This window comes from Suricata suricatta, chromosome 11, assembly GCF_006229205.1.
Source record: "Suricata suricatta isolate VVHF042 chromosome 11, meerkat_22Aug2017_6uvM2_HiC, whole genome shotgun sequence".
In the NCBI taxonomy this organism is placed as follows: domain Eukaryota; kingdom Metazoa; phylum Chordata; class Mammalia; order Carnivora; family Herpestidae; genus Suricata; species Suricata suricatta.
In genome coordinates this window covers 40421664-40444715 of record NC_043710.1, presented here as the reverse complement: position 1 = coordinate 40444715, position 23052 = coordinate 40421664, and the positions used below count along the sequence as shown (strand labels likewise).

The 23052-nt window shown below is 52.9% G+C and overlaps 1 protein-coding gene across 8 annotated transcripts in view; it reads right to left on the bottom strand.

Annotated features, from left to right (window-relative positions):
* The window catches only part of ABCC8 (ATP binding cassette subfamily C member 8), a 76387-nt gene continuing 53335 nt past the window's right edge, over positions 1-23052 (bottom strand). For 4 of the 8 annotated variants that reach the window (XM_029914580.1, XM_029914581.1, XM_029914583.1 and 1 more), the window contains 23 exons: positions 22984-23016; positions 21369-21404; positions 20570-20668; positions 19405-19489; positions 18658-18738; positions 16635-16772; positions 15130-15255; positions 14109-14208; positions 13640-13881; positions 13381-13547; positions 12207-12276; positions 11556-11713; positions 9537-9629; positions 5327-5429; positions 4659-4772; positions 4205-4325; positions 3963-4093; positions 2970-3048; positions 2663-2771; positions 2154-2257; positions 1263-1396; positions 734-796; positions 1-244 (listed from right to left, as the gene is read on the bottom strand). In XM_029914580.1, the coding sequence (XP_029770440.1) occupies positions 107-244; positions 734-796; positions 1263-1396; positions 2154-2257; positions 2663-2771; positions 2970-3048; positions 3963-4093; positions 4205-4325; positions 4659-4772; positions 5327-5429; positions 9537-9629; positions 11556-11713; positions 12207-12276; positions 13381-13547; positions 13640-13881; positions 14109-14208; positions 15130-15255; positions 16635-16772; positions 18658-18738; positions 19405-19489; positions 20570-20668; positions 21369-21404; positions 22984-23016 (2524 nt within the window). In that variant the 3' untranslated portion in view covers positions 1-106. The remainder of the gene's footprint in view (positions 245-733; positions 797-1262; positions 1397-2153; positions 2258-2662; positions 2772-2969; positions 3049-3962; positions 4094-4204; positions 4326-4658; positions 4773-5326; positions 5430-9536; positions 9630-11555; positions 11714-12206; positions 12277-13380; positions 13548-13639; positions 13882-14108; positions 14209-15129; positions 15256-16634; positions 16773-18657; positions 18739-19404; positions 19490-20569; positions 20669-21368; positions 21405-22983; positions 23017-23052) is intronic. The other 4 variants (XM_029914582.1, XM_029914587.1, XM_029914584.1 and 1 more) reach the window with 1 other exon arrangement.

The following is a 23052-nucleotide window of genomic DNA, read 5'->3' as shown; positions in this document are numbered from 1 at the left end:
GTAGGAAATAACCAATCTCTTTATTTACAACTGATTGTACAGCAGGAAAGCCCAGGCAGGAGGCAGGGGCAGGCAGGCTATGGGGTGGCACTTGGGTTCCAGCAGGTCACTTGTCTGCACGGACAAAAGAGGCGAAGACGCTGTCCTTCCGGCTGAGCAGCTTCTCTGGCTCATCGAACTCAAGGATGGCGCCACGTTTCAGGACAATCACCAGGTCTGCACTCAGGATGGTGTGCACGCGGTGCTGGGTGGGGTAAGAGGGAGCCAATCAGGGTGGGGAGGGGCAAAGAAGGGGCAGCTGAGGGCATCCCTCCTGCAGTTTGGAGGGGGAGGCATGTGGATGGAATGTCCCATCTCTGTGGCCACAGCCTTTTCCTGGGGTGGCTGTGACGCCAAGCCTTCTGTCAACTAATGACACCCTCTCCCCTTACCAAATCTCAGCTCTGCCCTCACCTCTAGGCTTTGGGAGTCAGGGACTGCCCCACACCCCAACCTCCACCTCCCTACGCTAGCCCACGGGGCCTTGGAACCTGGAGAAAGAGAGAGGATCTGAGGAGGTGCAGGTGCAAGTCCTCCCACACCCCACATCCTACAATGTGCCTCCCGCAAGCCCTCCGCAAGCCCTCCGGACTCTTTACTCTGCATCGCTCCAGACCCGGGGTGACCCCAGGGGCTGCCATCCGAGGCCAGTCCTCTCTCTCAGTGTTTCCCGAAACCCCAAGGGGCCCCTTACCGCAATGGTGACCACAGTGCGGTCCGCGAAGGCTGTCATCACCACCTTCTGGAGGATGTTTTCCTGCCAGGGGGGAGTGACAGCTGCTGGCTCATCTGGTCTGGCTTTGGGGATGTGGGGCCCAGGTTTGTGGTCCAGCTCCCATGTGACCCCAGTAGCCCACCACTCCCTCTGTCTGGTCCTTGTCTCCATTGGACCAACCAAGTTCTAGCATTCAGGAGCTGGGCTCAGCCTGTGGGGCGCTCAGCTCTGTGTATGAGTGCTGTGAGTGTGTCTGGCTGTGCCGTGTGGCGGGTGATGAGTGTGAAGTCTCTGTGGGTCTGTGTGCAGCTCGTGTGTACATAGGCTATAGACATGCCCCATGACTAGCTAGAGTCAGGGTCCCCCAGTCCTTTGCCTTTTCTGCAGGAAATGGCCCTTGATGTTGAAGACAACTTGAGCTTCATGACCACTTTCTGCAAATTTCACCCTAACACCCCATGAAAACCGTCTCTAAGACCCCACCCCATTTAATATTCTCAGGACTGACCGTGGCCATATCGATGGAAGCCGTGGCCTCGTCCATGATGAAGATGCTGGTCTTCCTCACGAAGGCCCTAGCGAGGCAGAAGAGTTGCCTCTGGCCCTGGCTGAAATTCTCCCCACCTTCTGTGATGATGGCATCTGAAAACAGCCCCAGGGTGAGGGGAGGAGCAGGGCTGAGTTAATCTTGCATTGGGAGTTTAGTAGGTGGCATGGTGTAGGGGATGTAAGAAAATGTATGTCCGGGACAGTTATGCAAGCGTGTGTCATGAGGACAGGTGTGTGCAGGGTGGCTGCGCCTTCCCCAGCGACACAGATGCTCTCTGCGTGGCTTACAAACGGAAGAGCACCCTCTGCAGGTGTGCGCTGCCGTGGCCGCAGGCAGTTGCAGGAGGGGGCGTGTGCACTGAGCGTGTGAGTACGTGCTGCGGGTGTGTGGGCATTGTGGGGTGAGTCTCTGAAGCCAAGGCTTGGCCAGCCCCCACTGCCCCAGGGGCTGTAGCACTTACACCGAGGCTCTGCTGACCTCTGGGGTGGGGGCAGGGTCTTCCCTGCAGCCTTGAATATCCCAGCCTGTCCTCTCCTGTCCTGAGGCAGAACTGGGCAGGCAGGTGGACGGGGTGGGCAGGGCTGAGGGCATTGCCACAAAAGGATGAACTTGCAAGCTGTGTCTCACAGGTGTCCCCACTGGGCCCTTAGGGAGGAGCTAGCCCCTGAATTGACCAGTTGTGTGGGCTGGGACTACCCACTTGACCTCTCAGCTCCTATAAGCTAAAAGGTAAAACCGCCAGACCCCAGACTGAACTCTGGGCAAACCAAAAACATGGATGGGAGTTTTGCCTCCTAGCCCTTCCAGACATCCTTGGGAGCCGAGCGGCTGCTCCAGCACGATAGTTACCCAGGCCTCCCGGCAGCGCCTTCACCACCAGCTTCAACTGGGCTATCTCCAGGGCCTCCCACAGCGTGCTGTCAGAGCACTTCTTCTCCGGGTCCAGGTTAAATCTGGAGGGTGACACAGAATGTCCCCTTAGGGAAGGGAGCAGGGGCCTGGCTCCATCCCTGGGGACTGGCAGAGAGCGAGGGTGGTGAAGGGAAGAGTGAGGGAAAACTGATTGCCTCGGGGGCCTGGCCGGAGGGGGCAGCAAGCTGGTGAGTGGGTGGAGGAAAGTATTCCGAACCTAAAAGTTGGGCTACCCCTACCAGTGCCTGCCTACGCCTAACGGGACAGAGAACGGCACGAGGGTAAAACTGTGAGAGACCAGGGCAGCCCATAGTGCCCAGAGCCCAAACAGGGCTTCCTGCCCAGGGTACCCAGCTGAGCGCTCCTGGCCTTGCCCATCCCTCTCCTCCTTATGCTCCAGATCCAAGGTGCCAGGCCTGGGCTGGGAGTGGGCTTTGTGGACTCACCGGATGGTGCCACTGAAGAGAACAGGGTCCTGGAGGATGATGGAGAGACGTGAGCGCAGGGTGTGCAGCGGCAGTTTGGCGATGTCAATGCCATCGATGATAATACGCCCTGTGTGGGGACAGTGTCTCGTGGAGGCACCAGGGAGTGAGGGAGTTGGGGACAGGTTCAGATTGGGATGTGGGTCCCATTGAGGATTCAGGGGGAGGCAGTGATTGCTGGGCCTCCTGTGACATCGGACCATATGCCAGGACTGAGGTCCCATCTGGTGGCCGTGGGTAGATGTGGGGTGCCTGTCATACAACTCACCTTCGAACATGTCCACCATACGGAAGAAGGCGAGAGAGAAGGAGGACTTCCCGCTGCCTGTGCGGCCACAGATCCCAATCTGGAGAGAGGAGCAGGTACACTGAGTAGCTCTGGGGGTATGCAGGCATTGGAGGTCACAGCGTCTCTTTTGCCCTGGCTTTTTGGCTGGGGCTGGGCCCTGGGTTTGGGCTTGCCTCCTGCAGGGGGTCCAGAAGGGCCTCCCACAGGGACCATTTTCCCGGGCTCGCGTGTAGGTCTTGCTGCGCCTGGTATGTGGCTGCAGGGAGTTGCCGGGGGCACTGGTGCGTACTCTGTGTGCACGGGTCTGGTGGGAGGCACGGGGGTGGCTGAGTGTGGTGTGCAGGGATGCATCTGGGTGCCCCACATGAAACTGCAGTCATCTCTGACCCCCTTGTTTCCCGGCCCATGAGTACCAACAGAAATGACAATAAGCAATGAGTACAAAGATAGAGATTATGACAGAAAAAGACCAGAGAGGCAGGGACAGAAGTACACCTAAAGATCATAGATAGTGAGATGGACAGTCACAGCCAAAGACAGAGACAGAGACAAAGAGCCAGAAGGAGAGGGGCAGTGTCAGAGCAGAAGGGGAGGGACTCAGAGAGTGGGGTAAGAGTGCCAGGCAGGGGCTCCCTCCCAGGACAAGTGTGGCTTCACTCTCTGCCCCTATGACCTGCTCTGAAACTCAGGAGACAGCACTCTAAAAGAGCCCCTGACCATTTGCAGGGGGGCCCTGACAAAAGCCCTTTAAGCCATGGGACACTGGGGTGTCCATCTCCTTGATGGGTGAGTGAGGGCAGCAGAAGAAGAACAGAAGAGGGAGTGGGGAAAAGGTGAGCTGAGCCTTGTCAGTGGGAGGGGCCCAGGCTGGAGACTGAGGCGTCTGACTGGGTGTGAGCCCTGGAAGGCCCCGGATGGCCATGAGGTGACTCTATGAGGCTGTGCAGCCCTACGTCCTGTCAGCCCACTGACCTTCTGTCCTGGGGAGATGAGGGCGTTGACATGCTTCAGCACCGGCTTCAGGGAGCTGTCATAGCGCACACTCAAGTTCTGGATCTGGATCTTCCCTTGGTCTGGCCAGTTCTTCGGGATCAGCGAGGGTGCTGGGGGCCGGGTGAGGGGTCAGCCAGCACATGTGAGCCACAGCTGGTATCCAGGAGGGCCCCCTGGAGCCGGACATACCCTTCCTCCGGGCCTCTCCCCTGGCCCCTCACCTAGCAGCCCCTCATAGCTCTCCGCTTCGGTTTTCAGGAGCCCGTGGATGCGTTTCACAGCCCCCAGCTGGATCTCCATGTCCGCCAGGTTCCTCACCATCCAGTTGAGGTAGTTGGAGACCTGTGGGGAGTCTGTGATCACTTGGTTCAACCCCGGCCACCAGGATGGCTCTTCTTACAGCTGAGGGGCCAAAGGTCCTCAATGCCTTCTGCTAGCCGTTCAGGGTGCCCCCCTCCCTGAGGCACCAGAGGGTTATAGTGAGTGTGGATCCTTACACCCCAGCTGTCTGGGGACTCAGCCCTGGGTTAGTCCTCCTGCCCACATGGTCCCTCCTGCATCAGACTCAGAGGAGCTTGGGGTAAGGCCTGGAAGGTGTCTGAGTTGGGGAAGGTATGTGCGATCCCCGAGTGCTGGTATCTGAACCCTCCCCTGCCCTAGTCTGCTGCCACTCACCATCAGGGCATAGGTAAGGCCCAGGCCCACCAGGCCAGCCGAGAGTTCCCTGTGCAGGGAGTTGGAGATGGAGGTCACGGCCGCGATGAGGACCACACATGCACCAATGTACTCCTGTGGAGGGAGGGGGGCCAGGATGGGCCCTCAGGGGTCGAAGCCACAGTGTCCCCCCCTCACTCCCTTCAGGGCAAAGAGCAGCTCAGCAGAGACTTGATCCCAGCCCAGCTACACACCTGCACATCATCAGACACCCAGGAGGCCTTGAAGTCTGGAGCCCCAGGAGATAACGTGTGCACACAGATTATGCTGCTCCCGTCACTCATCTGCACACGCCTGACCACACATGCCTTACCAGCTGGCCCACACAGGTCTTATGAGCCACTTTAGACACACACTACTAAACACACAACTGATCTGGCTACTGGCACACACCCCAGGTACACAAGCCCCAGGCAGTGATGGGGAAGAGAAGGCTCAGGTCAGACCCAGGGAGGGCTGCCAAGGCTGGGAGAGCACGAGGGCTCAGTGCCCACCCTGCAAGCACACACAAGAGGTGTTCCATCCTCTCTTCCTGCCCTCTGGTCCATGTTTGGCCCTTGCTCTGGCTCCACCACCCTATCAGAGGCCCCTTTCCCGGGGTTCAGGGTGGTGGGGTAGCTTGCACTTGCCATGCGGACTTCTAGCCATCTGTTGGCGGCGGTGAGGAAAAGGGAGGCGATGTTGTTGGAGTCTGTGTATTCAAGGAGCTTCTGCTGGAATCTAGCCTCATACCTGGAGGGAAGATGAACAGGGTCTGAGGGTCCACATGGCCCCCAGGCCTCCCCTCACAGAGAAGCAGCCAGTAGACATGCCATGTCTGACTTTATGTATGCCATTCCTCTCTGGCCTGCACCCCCCAGCTCCTTGCTACCTTCTTCCTCCTTCAAACTCCTGTTCTCACCCCTAAAACGCATTCTCTCCAGAGCACCCCTTTTACAGTAAAGGGCACCTCTGCCCATCTAGCTGTTCAGGCCCGAAACGAAGGAATTTCCTGGATTCACGTCCAATCCCTGCACAAGACGTCTAATCTCTATCTCCAAAATAGCCCTTGCCTCTGCCTGCCCCTCTCCCTGCTTGTTTCCTCGTAGGTCTTCCTGCTGTTTCCCCACTGGCCACTCTGTACACATCTCTGTACACAACAGCCGGCATCATTTTGTAAACCATGAATTGCATCCCATCTCTCTCCTGCTTAGAATATCAATGGCTTTGAGGCTAAAGAACCACCTCCTTTGCCATGAGCCTGTGTGAGCTGGCAGCTCCTGTCAGCCTAGCAACTTTCCTTGCCACAAATTCCCTTGCTCACTGCATTGCAGCCACAGAAATCACAATAAAATAACTTACTTGTCCTTTTTCGGTTTCGCAATAATGCCGAGGTCTTCCCCACCCCAGGGCCTTTGTACGTGCTGTTCCCCCTGCCCAGAATGCTTTCTCCTCTGCTCTTCACAAGGCTGGCTCCTCTCGGCACTCAGGCTTTACCTGAAGTGGTACCTTCTCTGGGTGGCCTTGCCTGGCCTGTTGTACTCCACCTCTGCCGCCTGTTTGTTTCATAGTCTCTGCTCATGTATTCATTTCTCTAGCTGCTTATCTCCCACATGAGGCTAAACTCCATGAGACTGGAGCCCATGGCTGTTTTGTTGACCAGGGCATCCCCAGCACCTGGCACTGTCAATAAATACATGGTGAATGAGTGCATGGAGCCTTGCCTGACCCTCTAAGGTAAATGGGATCTCTCTGTACAAGGAACTCTGGAGGCTTCTTTCCTGCCTTTGTGCCCTCATCACGTTACTTCAAATGGACCTGCTTCTTCTCTCTGACCAGCCTGGGCTCCTGGCCTCACTCTCCCTGACCACCCCCTCACACGTGGCTGGCTTGGCCAGGCCCAGGGGAGGGGGCAGAGCACTTGTTTAATGATGAGCAAAGGAAGGCATGGAAGCCATCTTAACACTGGTCTCAAGGAAACAACTGAGGGGACTCAGAGTGACTCAAAACAAGTCTTACTGGGCATTTGCTTTTCACTCTTGGGTGGTGTTTGTTCTGCTTTTATTATTTCTGGGTGGAGGGGCTGCACCCGAACTATGCGTCTGAGGAGACCAAAGTGAGTCTCAGAGGTGTGAGAATGTATGATGCACAGCCAGGGTGGCGTTGTGGGAGAGGGTGACGCGGCTGAGGTGACTGTGCGACCCGTGTCTCAGGGGTGTGACCGAGTGGCGCTGAGGGCGTCTAGTGCCTGTGTGTGTGCAGGAGCCGCAGCCTGTGGGACAGGTGTGTGACAGTGTGAGGAATGCGGAAAGAGTCCCAGCTTGGGGCCATGCACACGCACGTTGGCTTCTGAGCATTCTTCCTTACTGGCTGTGTGTCAGGACTGAGACTCAGTTTCCTCATGAGTAAAATGGGGATAGTAATAGCTTCTACCTGGACTGAAACAACCTCTGAGCCCAACACTGAGTCCAGTGAGGGGAAATCTTGAAACAAAAGCAACCTTTTCCTCCTAGAAATACGAGAATGTCCACCAGGCCGGGGTTCCAAGCCTAGCACTAGCTCTCACCTTGTATGTGGCCTCAGGTGGGTTACTCAGCCTTGTCTGTTGAACGTGGCTGCTCATATCTATGTCGTGGGGCTCTTGTGAGGATGAAATACAATAATCCACACACAGCACTTAGCACAGTGCCTGGTGTTTGCTAAGCTCACAATCAATAAATGCTAGTTAACTCTCAACCGGACAGGCTACTGAGCAGAAGCCAAAGAAATGAACACATCCAGGGATGACCACAAAGTCCCTCATTCAAATGTAAAAATCACCCACTATGTCAATGTAGGGTGTGGGGGGCCTCACTGGGCGGCAGTTCCTTTGTCTGAGGCCAGGTCTGAAGTTGGTTGCTGGATCCACTCAGATCCTACTGAGAGTGTCTGGCCCTCTTGAGGAGAGTCACAATCTCTCTGTCCCTGGCCCAGCCCAGTCTTTCTGAGACACCATGCGTAAGAGTAACGTTACAAACACTAAGAGGCCAGGTCCAGGGGTGTTGGGGGCCCGGGACGCCAAAGGAACTGGGGAAGTTCAGGCTCTAGATGGGAAGGGTGCTCGGAGGAGACTCAAAGTCATACCAGGCTTCCAGGGGCTTCTGTGTGGAAGGCATCAGAGGCTTATACAGGGGCAGAGGATGTCCAGGGAGCAGAGCCAAGGCCAGGGCAGAGCTCTGCTTTGCTTCCCTTTACTCAGACAAGACCCCGCAGAGGACCTGTCACTGTCCGCAGATGTCCCAGGGCATGAATGGGGGCTACAGTGCTGTACGCGGGGCCGGACACCTCTCCTGGGCCTTTGGGGCTTAGAGTGAGGGGACGCAAGCCACCCTGATCCTCCTGGCTGCTCCTTGAGCCGAGGGTTACTTGTGGACATGGGACTTGGTGTCTCATGGTCACTGTCACACCCTGCACAGCTGTGCCATCCTAAAAATAACCTGGAATCACTCTCTGGATGAGGCTTAGAGATCAGAGTCCAACTCACTGAGTTAGGGGTCTCTGGCCTGTCAGCCTGGAGGAGAGATGCCCTAATGCATCAGACAGAGGCTGGGGCAGGGGAGCAACAGCCCCCTCCGCTCCCTAGGCAGCCTCAGACACTCTTGTCCAGCCCAACATCATGATTTGGGGTACAGAGGAGGGGCACTGAAGTTGGGGGAAAATTCCCAGCTTGGTGAATTTTTATCTATCTTTTGATACAAACTCTAATGACAATGACATCTCCTTGTGAAGCCTTCCATGACTGCCTCCCTTCTCTGTTCCCACCATCTCAGTTCCCCTTTCTTTCAGAGTACCTGCCATATGAGTTTTTCCTGGCCTGAACTTTGTAAAATAGCTTGCACAGTGTTTAAAAAGCCACAGTGGGGGTGCCTGGGTGGCTCAATCAGCATCTGACTTCGGCTCAGGTGCTGATCTCCAGTTCATGAGTTCAAGCCTGTGTCAGGTTCTGTGCTGACAGCTCAGAGGCTGGAGCCTACTTTGGATTCTGTGTCCCTCTCTCTCTCTGCCCCTCCCCCACTTGTGCTCATTCTTTCTCTCTTTCTCAAAAGTAAATAAATGTTCAAAAAAAAGCCACTGTAATTTGTGAATATCAACATGCTCCTCATGGGTGCCAGGATATTCTAGGTCATCCAGCATCCAGATCTTGATTCTTGTAGGCAGGGTAATGGTGGTCCAAATGCATCTAAATTCAATTGTTTATATTGATAATCCTGGATTGTAAATGCCTCCAGGGCAAAGGCTCATCAGACTCATATCTGATCTTTTTAGTGCTTGGTATGGGTTTTAGCTCAGTAAATGTTTATTGAATGAATTAGCAAGGTTCAGATATGGGCTTTATGTGACCTCATACAGAGTGGTTATATAATATCTCTGAGCCTCAATTTCCTTATCTGGGAAATGGGAATAAGCACACTAACTGCCTTGGATTGCAGTGCAGAATGAATGAGATTGGCATGTAAAGTACTTAGCATAGTGTTTGTGTCACCGGAGATTCTCAAAAGATGGCCTCAGGGCCGGCCCACATCCTGGAAAAACCTTTAATAGCATTGATATGTCCCAGCCTTGTTTCTTCTCATATCCTGTGTTAGTTCACAGCGGCTCTGGCCTTGGCTGTAGGGCTGAGCTTTTCCTGTCTGTCTCACATAGTGGAGCCTCCTAGACCTGATCCCCTCTGGTGGACACCATCTAGGCCTCAGGGCCTGAGGAGGGGTTGGGAGACATGTGTCCTGGGCCTTCCTAAGCTGAGCCCTGAGAACTAAATCACATGACCTGTGGCCTTGACCCCACCTCCACCCGCCCCCCACCTTGGGGTAAATCTGGTACCTGAAGGCCCGGATGGTGGTGAGGCCTTCCACAGTTTCAGCAAAGTGGGAGAGCAGGGGGAGCTGGGTGGTGTCATCCAGCTGCTGCAGGTCCCTGTGCAGGGGACAGGCACAGAATGGTTACGAGGGCAGGCTCCCCGGGCTCAGCCTGGGTCTGAATCCTAGCTCCACCCCCAATCACTGCTTGGGCAAATGGCGTCACCTCTTCGGTCTCCGTGCCTCACCTGCAAAGAGGGAAGACAATGGTAGCACCCCAGCAAGCTGCTGTGTAAAATGCTTAAGTAGTATGCTGCACAGCCTTACTCTCCGTGGGGGAAGGCTGCTCGGGCACTGTCGGCTCCCTTTCACAGGTGACCAGCTCGAACCTTGAGACAGCTTGTGAATGGAACTGGGAAGACCTAACTGAAAGCCTTCCATCCCCTCCCCAGTAACCACAATACTGGCACAACACAGGCCAGTGTCTAAAAAGCTCCTTGAGGGGAAAAGGCCAGAGGTTTCCAAGGCAACAGGCTCCTGCTCCTCACAGCTGTACCTTTGCAAGCACATTAGTGCCAGGGAGGCCAGGTTGGGATGCAGGAAGCAGCTTTCCTGGACAGACTGTCCCCAGGGCGGATGCCAGGGGAACAGGGTAGTTTCTCTGGCAGAAGAAATGAACTTTGTAAAACAGCTTGTACAGTGTTTAAAAAGCCACTGTGATTTGTGAATATCAACATGCTCTTCATGGGTGCCAGGAGATAGGTCATCCAGCATCCACATCTTGATTCTTGTGGGAGAGATAATGGTGGTCCAAATATATCTAAATTTAATTGTTTATTGATAATTGGTATTTTGACTCCAGTTACTAATCAACTATGTGCACTTGGGAAAGTACTTAACTTTTTGACTACAGCCTGCAGGAAGAAATGCATTTTATATCACAAGTCAGCACGTGTGTGTGAACATGCGTGAGTGTGCACACACGAACACACACACACCTCTATATGACCGCAAGAAGGTTTTATGAAGTAAAACTTACTGTTACTGTGCACATATGGTCTGATATTATCTGTTCAGTTTCATTTTTAAAAGATGCTGGCTGTGATCTATGATTTTGGTTTCATGACCCACTCACTGATAAGTTGCAATTGGCAGTTTGATAAACACCGGTCCAGAGATTTTTCTCACATTTTTCCTACAATTATTTGAATCTATGAGTTTAACAGAATCACTCCCAGAAAGAACTTCTAGAGCATGTTCTTAGAAAATGTTGAGTAGGCAAGAAGCCTGTGCGGCTCCAAGGCTCACGAGGGAGAATGTGATCAATGTGAAAGGCTTCCTCAAGTCCAGGCTTCAAGTCAAGTCTCTGAACCCCACAAGCTGGGGCGTACGGTTGCCATAACACCCCTCCCATCTGGTGCCCCCCTGATTTCGTGCATCAGCAATCAGCCTGGTCACTGGACTCAGAGAACCCTCCTGAGAAGCATTTTGGCAAAATGAATGAAGGGCATAAACATAGGAATACATCCTGACCTAGCAATCCATTTCTGACCATATCTCCTATGGAAATATTTGAAAATTAATGAACTATTTGAAATATTAGTATTTGTGTGTGTGTGTGTGTGTGTGTGTGTGTGCTGACAGACGGTTACATCAGGGTAGTGGAAGATGAATATTTCTATTTCCTTAACTTCTATTTTCCTTTTCAGGGGGACTATGACTCTACTACTTTTTTTTTAACATTTTTAAATTTTTTGAGAGAGAGCTAGAGTGTGAGTGGGGGAGGGGCAGAGAGAAAGGGAGACACAGAATTCAAAGCAGGCTCCAGGCTCTGAGCTGTCAGCACAGACCCGATGCGGGGCTCGAACCTACGATCGGTGAGATCATGACCTGAGCCGAATTCGGACGCTTAACCGACTGAGCCACGCAGGCGCCCCATGACTCTACTACTTTTTGATGATTACTCTAATAAGAGTACCAAACTGCCCATTGCAAAGCACCTCCCATCCCTCATTCCCCTGAGGCTGGCAAAGGCTGCCATCACCTGGATGCCACCCGGAAGTACTTCTGGATGAAGTAGCACACCACGGCCAGGGGCAAGAGGGTCACGAGGAACACAGGCGTGACATAGGAGATGACAGCCAGGGCTGAGACACAGAGCAGGGTGGAGCGGCTCAGGCACTCCAGCGTGGATGGGATGTGCTGACGGAGGGGAGGGTGAGAGAGGGAGGTGAGTCTTGATGTTTATCTTCAGTGCGTTACCTGCTGCCATGTTTTGCTCTCTCACATGATTACAGGCACACGTCTTATCTCTCCAGCTATACTGTAGGCTCCCTGAGAACAGGAATCAGGGCTTTGTTTCCTCACCATCTAGTATGATGGTAAATAAAGAACACAAGCTGAATCGAAATGAATATTCTCCACAAAGTCAGTCACCTGGGTTCAGAATATGCTAGAACCTTACTCGAGTGAGCCAGGGGGTATTGGATGGAAACCAAAGGGATGTGGTTTCCCTCAGCCTTATCATGAAGATCTTACAGGGAAAGCCCCAGGTCCCGAGGCAGCATTATAATCAGATTGGGTTCCTCCCACAGGGCTCTGATCACCAGACCTAGGAAGCCAGCACCAGAGAGGAAAAGCTCCTGGGGGCCTGGCCTCTCTCTGAACTGGGGAAATGGGACACGGCCCTGTGTACCTGGTCAATGGTGTTACAGTCAGCTGAAAATCTATTCAGGATGCTTCCAAGGGGCGTGGTCTCAAAAAACCTAAGAGGCAATCAGAAGAACAGTTACTCATTCGTTTATTGATTTCCTTCCTGTTTATTGAATGAGGGTAGTGATTTCTTTCATTCCAGTGTCTCTGGAGTCATCCCTGGGTCTGGCTTTCTAGGGGCGGTTGCCTTTGCAAGTCTGTAGATATCTGGCCTGCGTCCCTGAGAATTCCTGCAGCCGCCCACAGGTGTGCTGGCCCCTCACTAGCCTCTCTGGCTCTCAAGCCCATGTATGACCATTGCCACCTTCCTTCCTCAGCTGCTCGCTCAGCCTGACTCGCTCAGCAGCTGTCCTGGGGACAAAGAGTCTTCTCCAGAGGGACGATCTGCCAGGGGGAACAGGGCCCTGGGGACAGCCTGTCAGCTGGCTGACCCTGCAAGGCTACTCTGTCTGTCATCACTCTGGCTGTGACTCAGACTCAGCCTAACCCCAACCAGAGGATTTTAGAAACACAGAGCTGGGACAAATAGAGGGTAAGAAAACCTTGAGGTCATGTCTGTGGACCACAGAGACCTCTCGAGACTGAAAAGTAAAAAGTGTAGTCAGACGGTGAGTCTGGCATTGACCGGAGCCCAGATAACCTGTTTGCCTGTGGTGCTGTAAGACGGAATCAGCCAGTCGACTGGGCAGTGACCACTTTAAACCTCTTTCCTGCCAAGCAGGCTTCAGGGTTTTTATCCAGCCCATTACAGGGGATTAAAACATGTCCCCATGTCCCCAGTGTCAGAACCTGAAGGCTGGCTGAGGGTGTAGGGGGAGAGCTGAATTTGTGGGTAGAGATGGGCAGATGGCATCTGTCTGGGGAAGGGAAACTCATGTCTATGCAGAGCCTGCAGATGCTCACTTTGAAGGGCTGTTGTGACAATTAGATGGGCTAACCATATAAAACGCCTACCACGCTGTGTGGCTGAAAAATGCTGGTTTTCCTCTGCTTTCTGCTCCTCGGAGGGCACTTTTACACACACTGTCTCCTGAGTCACCCCTAGCAGCCTGTGGCAGAGGTTGCATATCCCCATTTAATAGATGGGACAACTGAGGCCCAGAGAACAGTGACTTGCCCACAGCCCCAGCATGGTGGTGGTGGGGGGAGAGGGGTACCTCATGGGAGCCAGGATGATCCGGTTCAGTAGGCTGCGGTGCAACCTTTTGGCCACCTTCAGCCCGGTCCATTCTACGGTGACAGATGTGACAAGGCACAGCACAATGCCCAGGCTGCAAAGCACCGTGAACACCATGGCATAGACAGTCTGGTTGAGGGAGCACTCCTGGGCCGGGCAGAGAATGAGGCAGGGTCCCACGGGTTGTCCACGGCTCAGCCCTCTCCCCCCAGCCCCTGCCCTGGGGCTGCCGGCCACACCTGGCTGAGGGAGCAGTTCCTGGCTGCTGGGCTCAGGGTCAGGGCGCTGTCAGTCCACTTGGCCAGCCAGTAGTCAATGGCCACCAAGACCATGTGCTTGAGCAGCTGGGAGAACAGGAGCAGCGACAGGAGCAGGACACCGGCGGATGACAGATACTTGGTGCAGGCTCGCCACGGGATCTTGGCGCGCTGGTGCAGCACTGAAGACAGGTTGTCCTCCTCCTCACTCTCAGCTGCCTCCTCTGCAGGCCACAAGAACCCCCCCTGTGGCTTTATACTTCACATCCCTCTGAGGGCGAACCAGGGGGCATGTTATCCCCACTTACAGATGGGAAAACTGAGGCACACTGAGGGAGAGGGATTTGATGAAGGTCATACTATCTCACCACCCCCAGAACCCCAAACCTGAGTCTCCCCACGGTCAGACCTCAGGCCATGATTTCGTTCCTAGTCCCACTTCCCACTGTACCTTCCTCCTCTTCCTCATCTTGCAGGAGGCCGTCTCTTGAGGACATGGCCCGGGGCAGACCCTGAGGTGGCTCAGTGGCCTTTCTCTCCATGACGGTCTCCTGAAAGACAGATCGGGCCTGGCCAATGTCCTCAGAATGTGAGGAGGGAAAAGGGAGGGTGGGGGGCAGCCACCCCTGGCCATGACCAGGTCAGGTTTCCAGATTGCCCCCACCTGGGGGAGGGTCCAGATGGACAGAAGTCTTGGCAGAATTTACCCCTCCCGTTTATCAGCTAAAAATGCCCCAATATTCCTGAGGGAGACCACCTCTCCCCTATTCTTAGTCTCTGTGACTCTGGTGGGCTGATCATTCTCCACGGGTGGATATGAGGCCCAGGATTGGCCAATCTCACACTCCACATCTCTGGCCACAGTGATTTATTTATTTATTTATTTATTCACAGTGATTTATTCAGGGAGGGCACATGACCAAAGTGCATGAAGGAGAGTCAGCCCAGGGACCTCTGCTGAACTGTAGTCAAAGAGGCACTCTCTTACTGGCTGAGGTGTTGAGATGGAGAATGTAAGCCCAACGCTGCTGATAGCTCTTTCTGCCGTCACAAGAATGAAGCCCGTCTGAGGGGAGCAGGGCCAAGGAGGGAGAGAAACAGGTTCCTGATGACATAGTTTAACTACCTGGATCCCACTTCACCTGAAGCTGACACGTTTTAGTTTCATGAGCCACAAAATCCTTAACTCCTCCCTCTTTTTCTTTGCTTAGCCAGTTTGAGTTGATTCTCTGAAGCTTTGTAACAAAATGGCTTCTGACTATTTCAAGGATAAGGGGAAGGCGTCCACCTGATTCTGCCTTGAGTAGAATCTGGCTCTCCTTGGGTAGGATGAAATTCATGCTCAGCTCCCCCATCCATCTGTCCTGGAGGGGGGTGGGTTCCTAGGGCAATGAGGGCAGGAAGGCCTTTATGTGTTCAGATTCTACCAGAACCTTCTCCTCAGAGGGTGGCTGCCCTTACGACATACTCACCTTCTCCAGCTCTTGGTCCTGCCGGTTCATGAGGGTCTTCCAGTGCTCAAAGAGCTGGCATTCAGACCTCTGGAAGTCCTTGAGCGTGCCCTCCCTCTGGATGGTGCCATCCTTCATTGCAATGATCTGGAAAGGAAGACACAGACCCGGCCCAGGGGCAAATGGAAAAGGGGAGTGGCGGTCACACTCCTGCCTCACTAAAGAGCCTGAGATAGACACGCACACACCCTCTCCCCCACCACAATGGCCTCTGGCTTCTCTACTGCAGTGAGCTGGTAGTGATCACCAATTCTCACCGACACACACACTCCTAAGATTAAGAGATGGGTACTTCTGGGGGTTTGCAGAGCAAATTAGCGTATCCTGGTCCCGCTTGATTCTTTGCAAGGATTCCACCCATGGCTGCTGTTTTCCCACACTTAAGAGCTAATTGCATGCTACCTCTAGCTCCTCCTGATGGCGGGGCTGGTGGGTGTCAACCACGGTTGACAAAACTCTTCTTGGTCTAAGTGTGTGTGGCCATGCCTCTTTGAAATCAATAAAACTGATCGTCACACTCATAGACACTCGGCATTAATTCAGAAACCCACCTCTGTTCTCTTCCCCCTACTGAGCCCGTGCTGGGCTGTATGGAGGGATGCTGGGGAGTCCTGTTCTCTGACCCTTCAAGGGACCAGGCATGTCTGTGACAGCCTTCTTTGGACTAAAGATTGTCCTGAACTGCCTTGCCAAGGTCACCGTGGACACTTAGACACAGACCTTCTGCACCTGTTTTAATAGCTTTTTTTTTTTAATCTGGATTTTTTTTTTCATTTTTCATAGTAGAGGGAGAATTTCACCACACGCAGAAGGAAGACCTAGGGCTGTTTAGCTCAAGGAGGCCCTTCATCTTCAGGGGCAAATTTATATAAGAGTCAGGCAGGGTCTAGATTTTAAAAGTCCCATGATTTCCGCCTTAAATGTTAATTGAAAAGTAACTGTCATCTACATATTGAGGAGTATGGAAATTTGGTTAATGTGAAGTTTCACAAAATTGCATTCTAATATTGAAGCTTCTGCCACTCCTTATTTGGTTTGTTTCCATATTTCCATGTGATTCTGACTTGAATCCATCCAACCCACCGTGGGTCAGAGAGCTGAAGATGGCCCCCCATCCAAACAGGCAGTCCCAAGGCCATGGGGATGAGTCATCAAACTGGGTCATAAACAGAGGATAGGAATTGAGAGTCTGCTTCTTTCTGAGACCTCTCGGTGCCAGCCTTGCGTGTGCCCACAGGGGCCCCAGGTGAGGATGGGAATGTCTGCAGCTGGAGGTGATGTGAAACCCTTGGGCTGTGCAGAATCTGCCGGGGCGACCCAGCCTGCATGAAGCCATTCAGGGTGGATCTCTTTTGCTTTGTGGCCCTCAGCAATTGCTACCAAGATACTGAATGACTCCTCTGAAGATGTCCTGCTGCCTCTCCCACCTCAGCCCTCCATAGCTTGACCTCCTCGTGGCCTCTCACCCAGTCTGCATGTGGCAGGTACTGTAGCTTGTGGGTCACTAGGACCACTGTCCTCTTGTCATCCTGGAGCAGCTCAAGGATCCCGGCCTGCATCAGGTGGTCACTCAGATGGACATCCAGAGCTGAGAAGGGGTCATCCTGGGCAGAGGGGAGAAGGTGGGGGTGAATGTGGGTAGAGGGGGTAACAGAGTATAAAAACCATCAGAGGTGTACCAGCGCTGGTCTAGGGACTGACACTAGTTAGCTGAATGGCCTTGGTTAATACACTTGACCTCTCTGGGCTTTGACTGCCTCATTTTAAATGAGGTAGTTATCAGTTATGGCTCTCAGTTTAATCACATGCACTCCTGACCCCTGAACGTTCGAAGTTCCCCATTGCCTACGAAGTCTGAATTCCTTAGCATGGTGATCTAGGCCCTTTGTTACTTGCTCAGTCTGTCTTTCTGGTCTCACTTACCTGTCCTGTCCAGTCTCCCTGTACTCCAGGTTTCCAGAGAACTTGCCATTCTAGGTTTTTACATATGTTGTTTCCTCAGCCGGAAGTGCCATTTTGCCTCTTGTCTGCCTAGTGAACACCTACTCATCCGTCAGTGCTTCATCCTAGCTCTTCCTGTGTCCTCTCTTGACTTCCACGCCCAACCCTCTCTCTTCTCAATTCCACTTGTCATAGCCATTTGTCCATTCCTGTGAGGCCCTCAGGAACTGACATCCCTTGTGCCTGTGCTAGGTATAGAGTAGGAGCTTAATGCACGTTTGCTGAAATAACTTAAAATATCCACTTTACTTCTTTCTAACAAGGTTGTTTAAAGCTCATAGAAGATCATGAATAAGCTAGGGGCACCTGGGTGACTCAGTCAGTTAAGCGACTGAATTCAGCTCAGGTCATGATCTCACTGTTAGTGAGTTTGAGCCCCGCATTGGGCTCTGTGCTGATAGCTTAGAGCCTGGATCCTGCTTCGGATTCTGTGTCTCCCTCTTTCTCTGACCCTTTCTTGCTTGTGCTCTCTCTCTCTCAAAAATAAATAAACATTAAAAAAAAAAAGATCATGAATAAGCTAGTACTTTGTAAAGTGCTATGTCGGATGTTAACAAAGACTACGAACCTTTACAATTTAAAGTGTGTTTATAGGAGAGCTCTTATGTGTGTTGGGGACGGGGGAGAGAATAAAGCCAGACCAGAGACCTGGTTCCTTTTTCTGACTCCTTACCCAAATGGCCTTCCTCTTTCCTTCTGTTTAGCTGACTCACTCTTCCAGAAAGCTCTCCCTGATTGTTGGAGTGCTCACAGTTGTCTCCCTGGACAAGGCGCCTCGTAGACTGTGCTGCACAGTTTGGCTTCTGTGACTCTTGGGTGTGGGTGAGCTCTGTGTCCTAGTTAGACTCTAAATCTTTGAGGCCAAGGGCTGGCCCTCAGAATTCCTCAGTGTCAACTAAGGCACCTAACACAGAACTTGGCAGGAAACAGGGCAGGGACAGCTAATTAGTTTATCTCACGATTGATTGCTAGAGTGGAGTGCTGTTTTGACAAGGATTCTGAGGCCTAGTTAAGTTTCTGTGGGAAACATATCTAGTTTATGTGGGGGTTGACAGGACTGCATTCATTGATAAAATTGAATTTTCTATTACCACTGCTGTGATCAGTTAGCAATGTCTGCTCTGAGCCCGGGATCAAAAGTGGCAGCATACCTTCCATGCATCTGCCATTATTATAGTGGGGCTAACTCAGTGTTGACAGGTTGAGGCTGTTCTACAGGGAGGCAGGCTGTAACTACTATTCATCTTCCCTCATGGCTACTGCAGAGCTCAGTGTGTGGTCCACAGTGGGTCATGTGCACTACCTTTACCTCAGTTTCCCCACCATTGATTAGGTAAAATCTCTGGCAGGAGAGGTTTACTCCTGGAAAGGGAGGTTGTTGGGTACTGTGTGTGTGTGTGTGTGTGTGTGTGTGTGTGTGTGTGTGTGAACAGGCGGTGAACCAGGGAGGCAGCCAGAGACAAGGGAGATACCAGCTAATGCACTCACCAAGAAGACAACGTTGGTGTGCTGGTACAGGGCTCGGGCCACACTGATTCGCTGGCGTTGACCACCAGATAGGTTGATGCCCTGTGACCAAAGGAGAGGAAAGGTTATGCTCTCATAGCCCTTCAGGGGAGACCGTCCTGGCCCTTACTTGACTGTGAGCACTTTGGGATAGAGGCCTGGCTCTACCACACCTCTCTGCTTTCTTCCCCTTGAAGAGAGGGGGAACTTGTACATGTTTTGAATTCATTCAGAAGTGGGGAGCATGATCCCTAAGACTTTGAAAATTCATCAAGTAGGTGCCAGAGACCATCTGACCAGTGACAACGAAGACAGAGGAAGTAGGGATTTCAATCATACATAAGAAGGGCTGTCAAAGGAGAATCCTGTTTGTCTATGCTTACGGAAGAGGGGCCCCACCTGGAGTGTGTACATGACGGATATAACCCTGGGCCTGTCACAGTATCATGGGGGCCCCTAGCATAGATGTGGGGCGTGAATTAAGGAGATGCTGTCATCTCCACCCTAGGGAGGCACTAAGCTGCAAACCTGTCAAGGACAACCAGCAGCCCAGGGTTCAAGGTCATTTTGACCTCATTGCAGGCAGCTCTTCCACCTTTATCCTCTCTTATTTTCCAGTTACCTCCTCTCCCTGAGAATGGGCTCAGGGCATGCTGGTGGTGATGTGTGGGGATCAGGGAAGCTTGAGGGCCCCAGCCTTGGAAAAACCCCATAGAGGCTGCTACTAACCCGTTCCCCAATCTGAGTCTGGTCTCCATGGGGCAGGATGTCGATGTCCGGCTGCAGGGAGCAGGCTTCGATGACCATTTTGTACCTGGAGTGGTTGCGGGGGGAGGTGAGGACGGACACAGATGATCGGCTTGGCCAGAGCTGGGCCTGAGCCCTTGCAGAGAGTCATTACCTTCTGGTCAGCTGTGCTCAGGGTGAGCAATGGCTTTAATGGCCTTCTGCCTCGGTGCAAGCAAACACCACATGAACTTAAAAAGAGCTGAGGGCAGCACCTCACAGAGTCTTGGGGCCAGTTAAATATTTGAAGGATGAAATTGGATAGTAGCAAATATGCCACGTAAATGACAAGAGGGGACCCATGGCCCCTGTGCGGTGGGAGAAGCTACCGCCAGAGCCCACACTTGGGGCACTGCCAGGAAAAATCACTGCTGGTTGGGTTAGGCAGTAATGATGATGGCTGATCAAATATTTGCCCAGCCTGTTCCTCTCAGACTTCCCTAGCCAGCCGTGAGCTGGGGCCAGCCAGGGGGCATGGAGGCATCAGAGTGTCTTGGTGACATGTAATGGGATGTCAGGCAGCCTCGAATTTGAGACTCATTTTTGTTACTTACTGGTTGGGTGGCCTTGGGCAAGTTATCTAACTTTTCTGAGCCTTGGTGATTGTGATAACAATAGTAGCTGCCTACTGGGATTGTTGTGAGCATTAGGGGAAATCAAGTATATAAAGAGCATAACACTGCACCTCGCAACTAAGAGCTCAATAGATGGTAGCCATTATTATTCTGAATGGAGGGAAGTAATGCATAACTGCAGAGTGGAGGTTAGGGAAGAATGGGAAGCTGGGTCAGCCTTCCCATTAGCCTCAAGAGAAAGCATCAGAGCTTCCACACAACATCCCTCCCCTAGCACCACCCCCCCCACCCTCATATCTACAGGAGTTGGATTGCCCTGATGCCCAGGCACACCTGGATAATTTCCAGATGGGCCATATGGAACAGGCTGGGATCCAGAAAAGCATCTTGGGGACCAGGATGGCTGATTGTGGGTGATCAATGGAGGGGCAGGGCAGCTGGCTAAGGCTCGGGCACTGGGGAGGGCTGGCTAATGCTGCCCTTGATCAGTTTCTCCCCTCCCCCCAGCCCACCTCCCATCAAGAGGCTTCTACCGTTGTTTGTTGAAGGGACTCTCAAAGGTGATATTCTCTTCCACAGTGGCATTTAGCAGCCATGGTTTCTGAGAAGCATAGGCCACGGGGCCTCTCCTCCTGGAATAAAGCAGGCAGGAGTAGGGGTGACATTCTCAGGGGTCGTTCTCAGAGGCAGTTGTCAAGCAGATGGTTTATACTGGGGAGGGGCACTTGGCAGAAGTCGGCTTTGTGTGGCCCCGGTGGCCTTTGTCCCTAGGGATGAGGCAGGCTTGGGCGACTGGGTCTTAGCAGACTGGGGGGCAACAGGACCTCAACCCTGCCCTGCCCTGCATCCACCCTGTCCCTCCCCTGCAGTCTCTTCTTCTTGAGTCTCCATCCAGAGCTGGGAGGAGCCAGAAGTGTTACCAAACCAAGTAAAGACTTGACCCCTAATTTCCTTCTTCCCTGAGTGGCCCTCAAAGCACTTGATTTTGAGGTTAGCAGATACGCTCCAAGTGGAACTTTTAAAAAAAGCAGAACCAAGGAAACCACATTTAGTGTGATATGGTTTTTGAAGACAAAAGAAGAAAAAAAGGTTCAGGCGGGGGTGGGGGGGATATGACCACCAGATGAAAGTGATCTGGTGAAGGGAGCAGCTTGATGCATGGCCATGGCAGTGGCTTCTGAACCATCTGATGGAGCAGAGCCCTCCTGGGCCTCTTCCCTACAGCAGGGCTGGGATGTGGAGGGCTGCCCGCAAGGGTTCTGTGGCTCCCTCGGGCCTGAGAGCTCCTCCGAGGAATTCTGCCCACAAGGCAGGTGCTCCAGGTCACAGTACCTGACATCCGAATCGGCCACTGTCTCTCGCTCTGGGCTGCAGCAGGGAAGAAAAGACAGTTTCAGGGTTAATGGGTGTGGACCAACTCTCCACAGACGTTTGAACTCCCTCAAACCCGGCATGAGTGTGCCTCTATAGCCCCTGTGGCCAGGGGTGCAGCCGCATGCTGCACGGAGGATGGAGAGTGGGGCGTGGCCATCCTGCAGGAGCCTCCCTTGCCCAACCCTGTGTAGCATCCCCACTATGTGTGGGGGGTGTGCATCCCCAGGGCCTCAGTTGAGAGGGAGAATGAGGGAAAGCAGCATTGGTGTAATCTTGTGTGCTGAGGGGAATCCTGTGTCACAGGACTGTGAAGGCCAACGTGTGGCTCCAGACCCAGCCTCTGCATCAGGGCTCAAATGCAGACTCAGGTCTCAGGCAGACACGGCTGCAAAAACAGCTGGGGCAGGGAGGGCTGTCTGGCAGGGGCCAGGCCAGGACCACAGCTTGCGCGTGGGAACCTACGGCCCATAGAACTCTCGGCATGGCAGCCAGAGGGCCAAGAAGGGCTCCAGGCATGACTCGAAGCCTCGTGTGGCCCTGTCAGAAGACAGGAGTGCCATCTGGGGAATCTGCTGGGAGAGACGGGTCAGCTGTAGTGACCGCATGCCCGGCCGGCCGGGAATGGCTCTGGAGTGTCAGCTATTCTGTACTGCTGTTCTCATCCGCACGGTCATACTTGTCACATACCATGAGGTCTGCCTTTTGGCTCAAGAACCATGGTTACTATGGCAAGAGAGGCTGGGCCTGTCATCACACCCCGGCACTTGGGGACAAGGTGGGAGAAAGGGCAAAGAAAACATGGGGAAGTGAAACAGTCTGGTATTAGAGGGAAGGCCCTGAGCTTAGGCATATTTACAAAGTTGAGTCACCCCTTCCCAGCCCTGACTTCATACCAACTCTAGTGTGTTTTGAATATTCTTGGGAGATGTGAGGTTCAGGAGGGTTTTGAGTGTCTCAGAGCCTCATTAATCTATTTCACTTGAATTTTTTAGACTGAACACTGAACATAAAGCAATAAGGCCAGATTTTCTGTCTGGCCTGAAGGATATCTACCTCCTCTCTCACAGCCCTGTTTCTCATTTTTATCATCCCCTCCCCAATAAACCCTGTACCCATTAGCAGTTACTCCATTCCTTCTTTCCCACCAGCCTGTGGCAAGCAGTAAACTACTTTCTGACTATGCACCATGATTGATTGATTGATTTAAAGTCATCTCCATGCCCAGTGAGGGGCTTGAACTCATGCCCTTGAGATCAAGAGTTGCACACTCCACTGACTGAGCCCTGCACCAGCCAGGTGCCTCATCCACCATGAAATTTTTAAACCACAGATATATTGTATATCTATTTATATATTATAAGGCCCTTTGAAGGCCCACAGACTGGAATGTCTAACTTTTTTCTCTAAGAATCAGATTTTGTTTTCTTTGAGAAAGCAGGCTCTGCGCTGCTGAAATTATGTAGGCTGCACACCCTGCCATCCACACTCAGCATCCCCACCCCACCAGCCCTCCCAGCCCCCCAGCCCCTTCCCTTTGTCAGGACCCACTTCTAACCCAGTTCCAAGGCTGTACCTGGGGTCCTCTCCAGTCTCATCAGGAAGGCTGCTGGGGCAGAAATGGGAAAAATCAACACCAGTTACT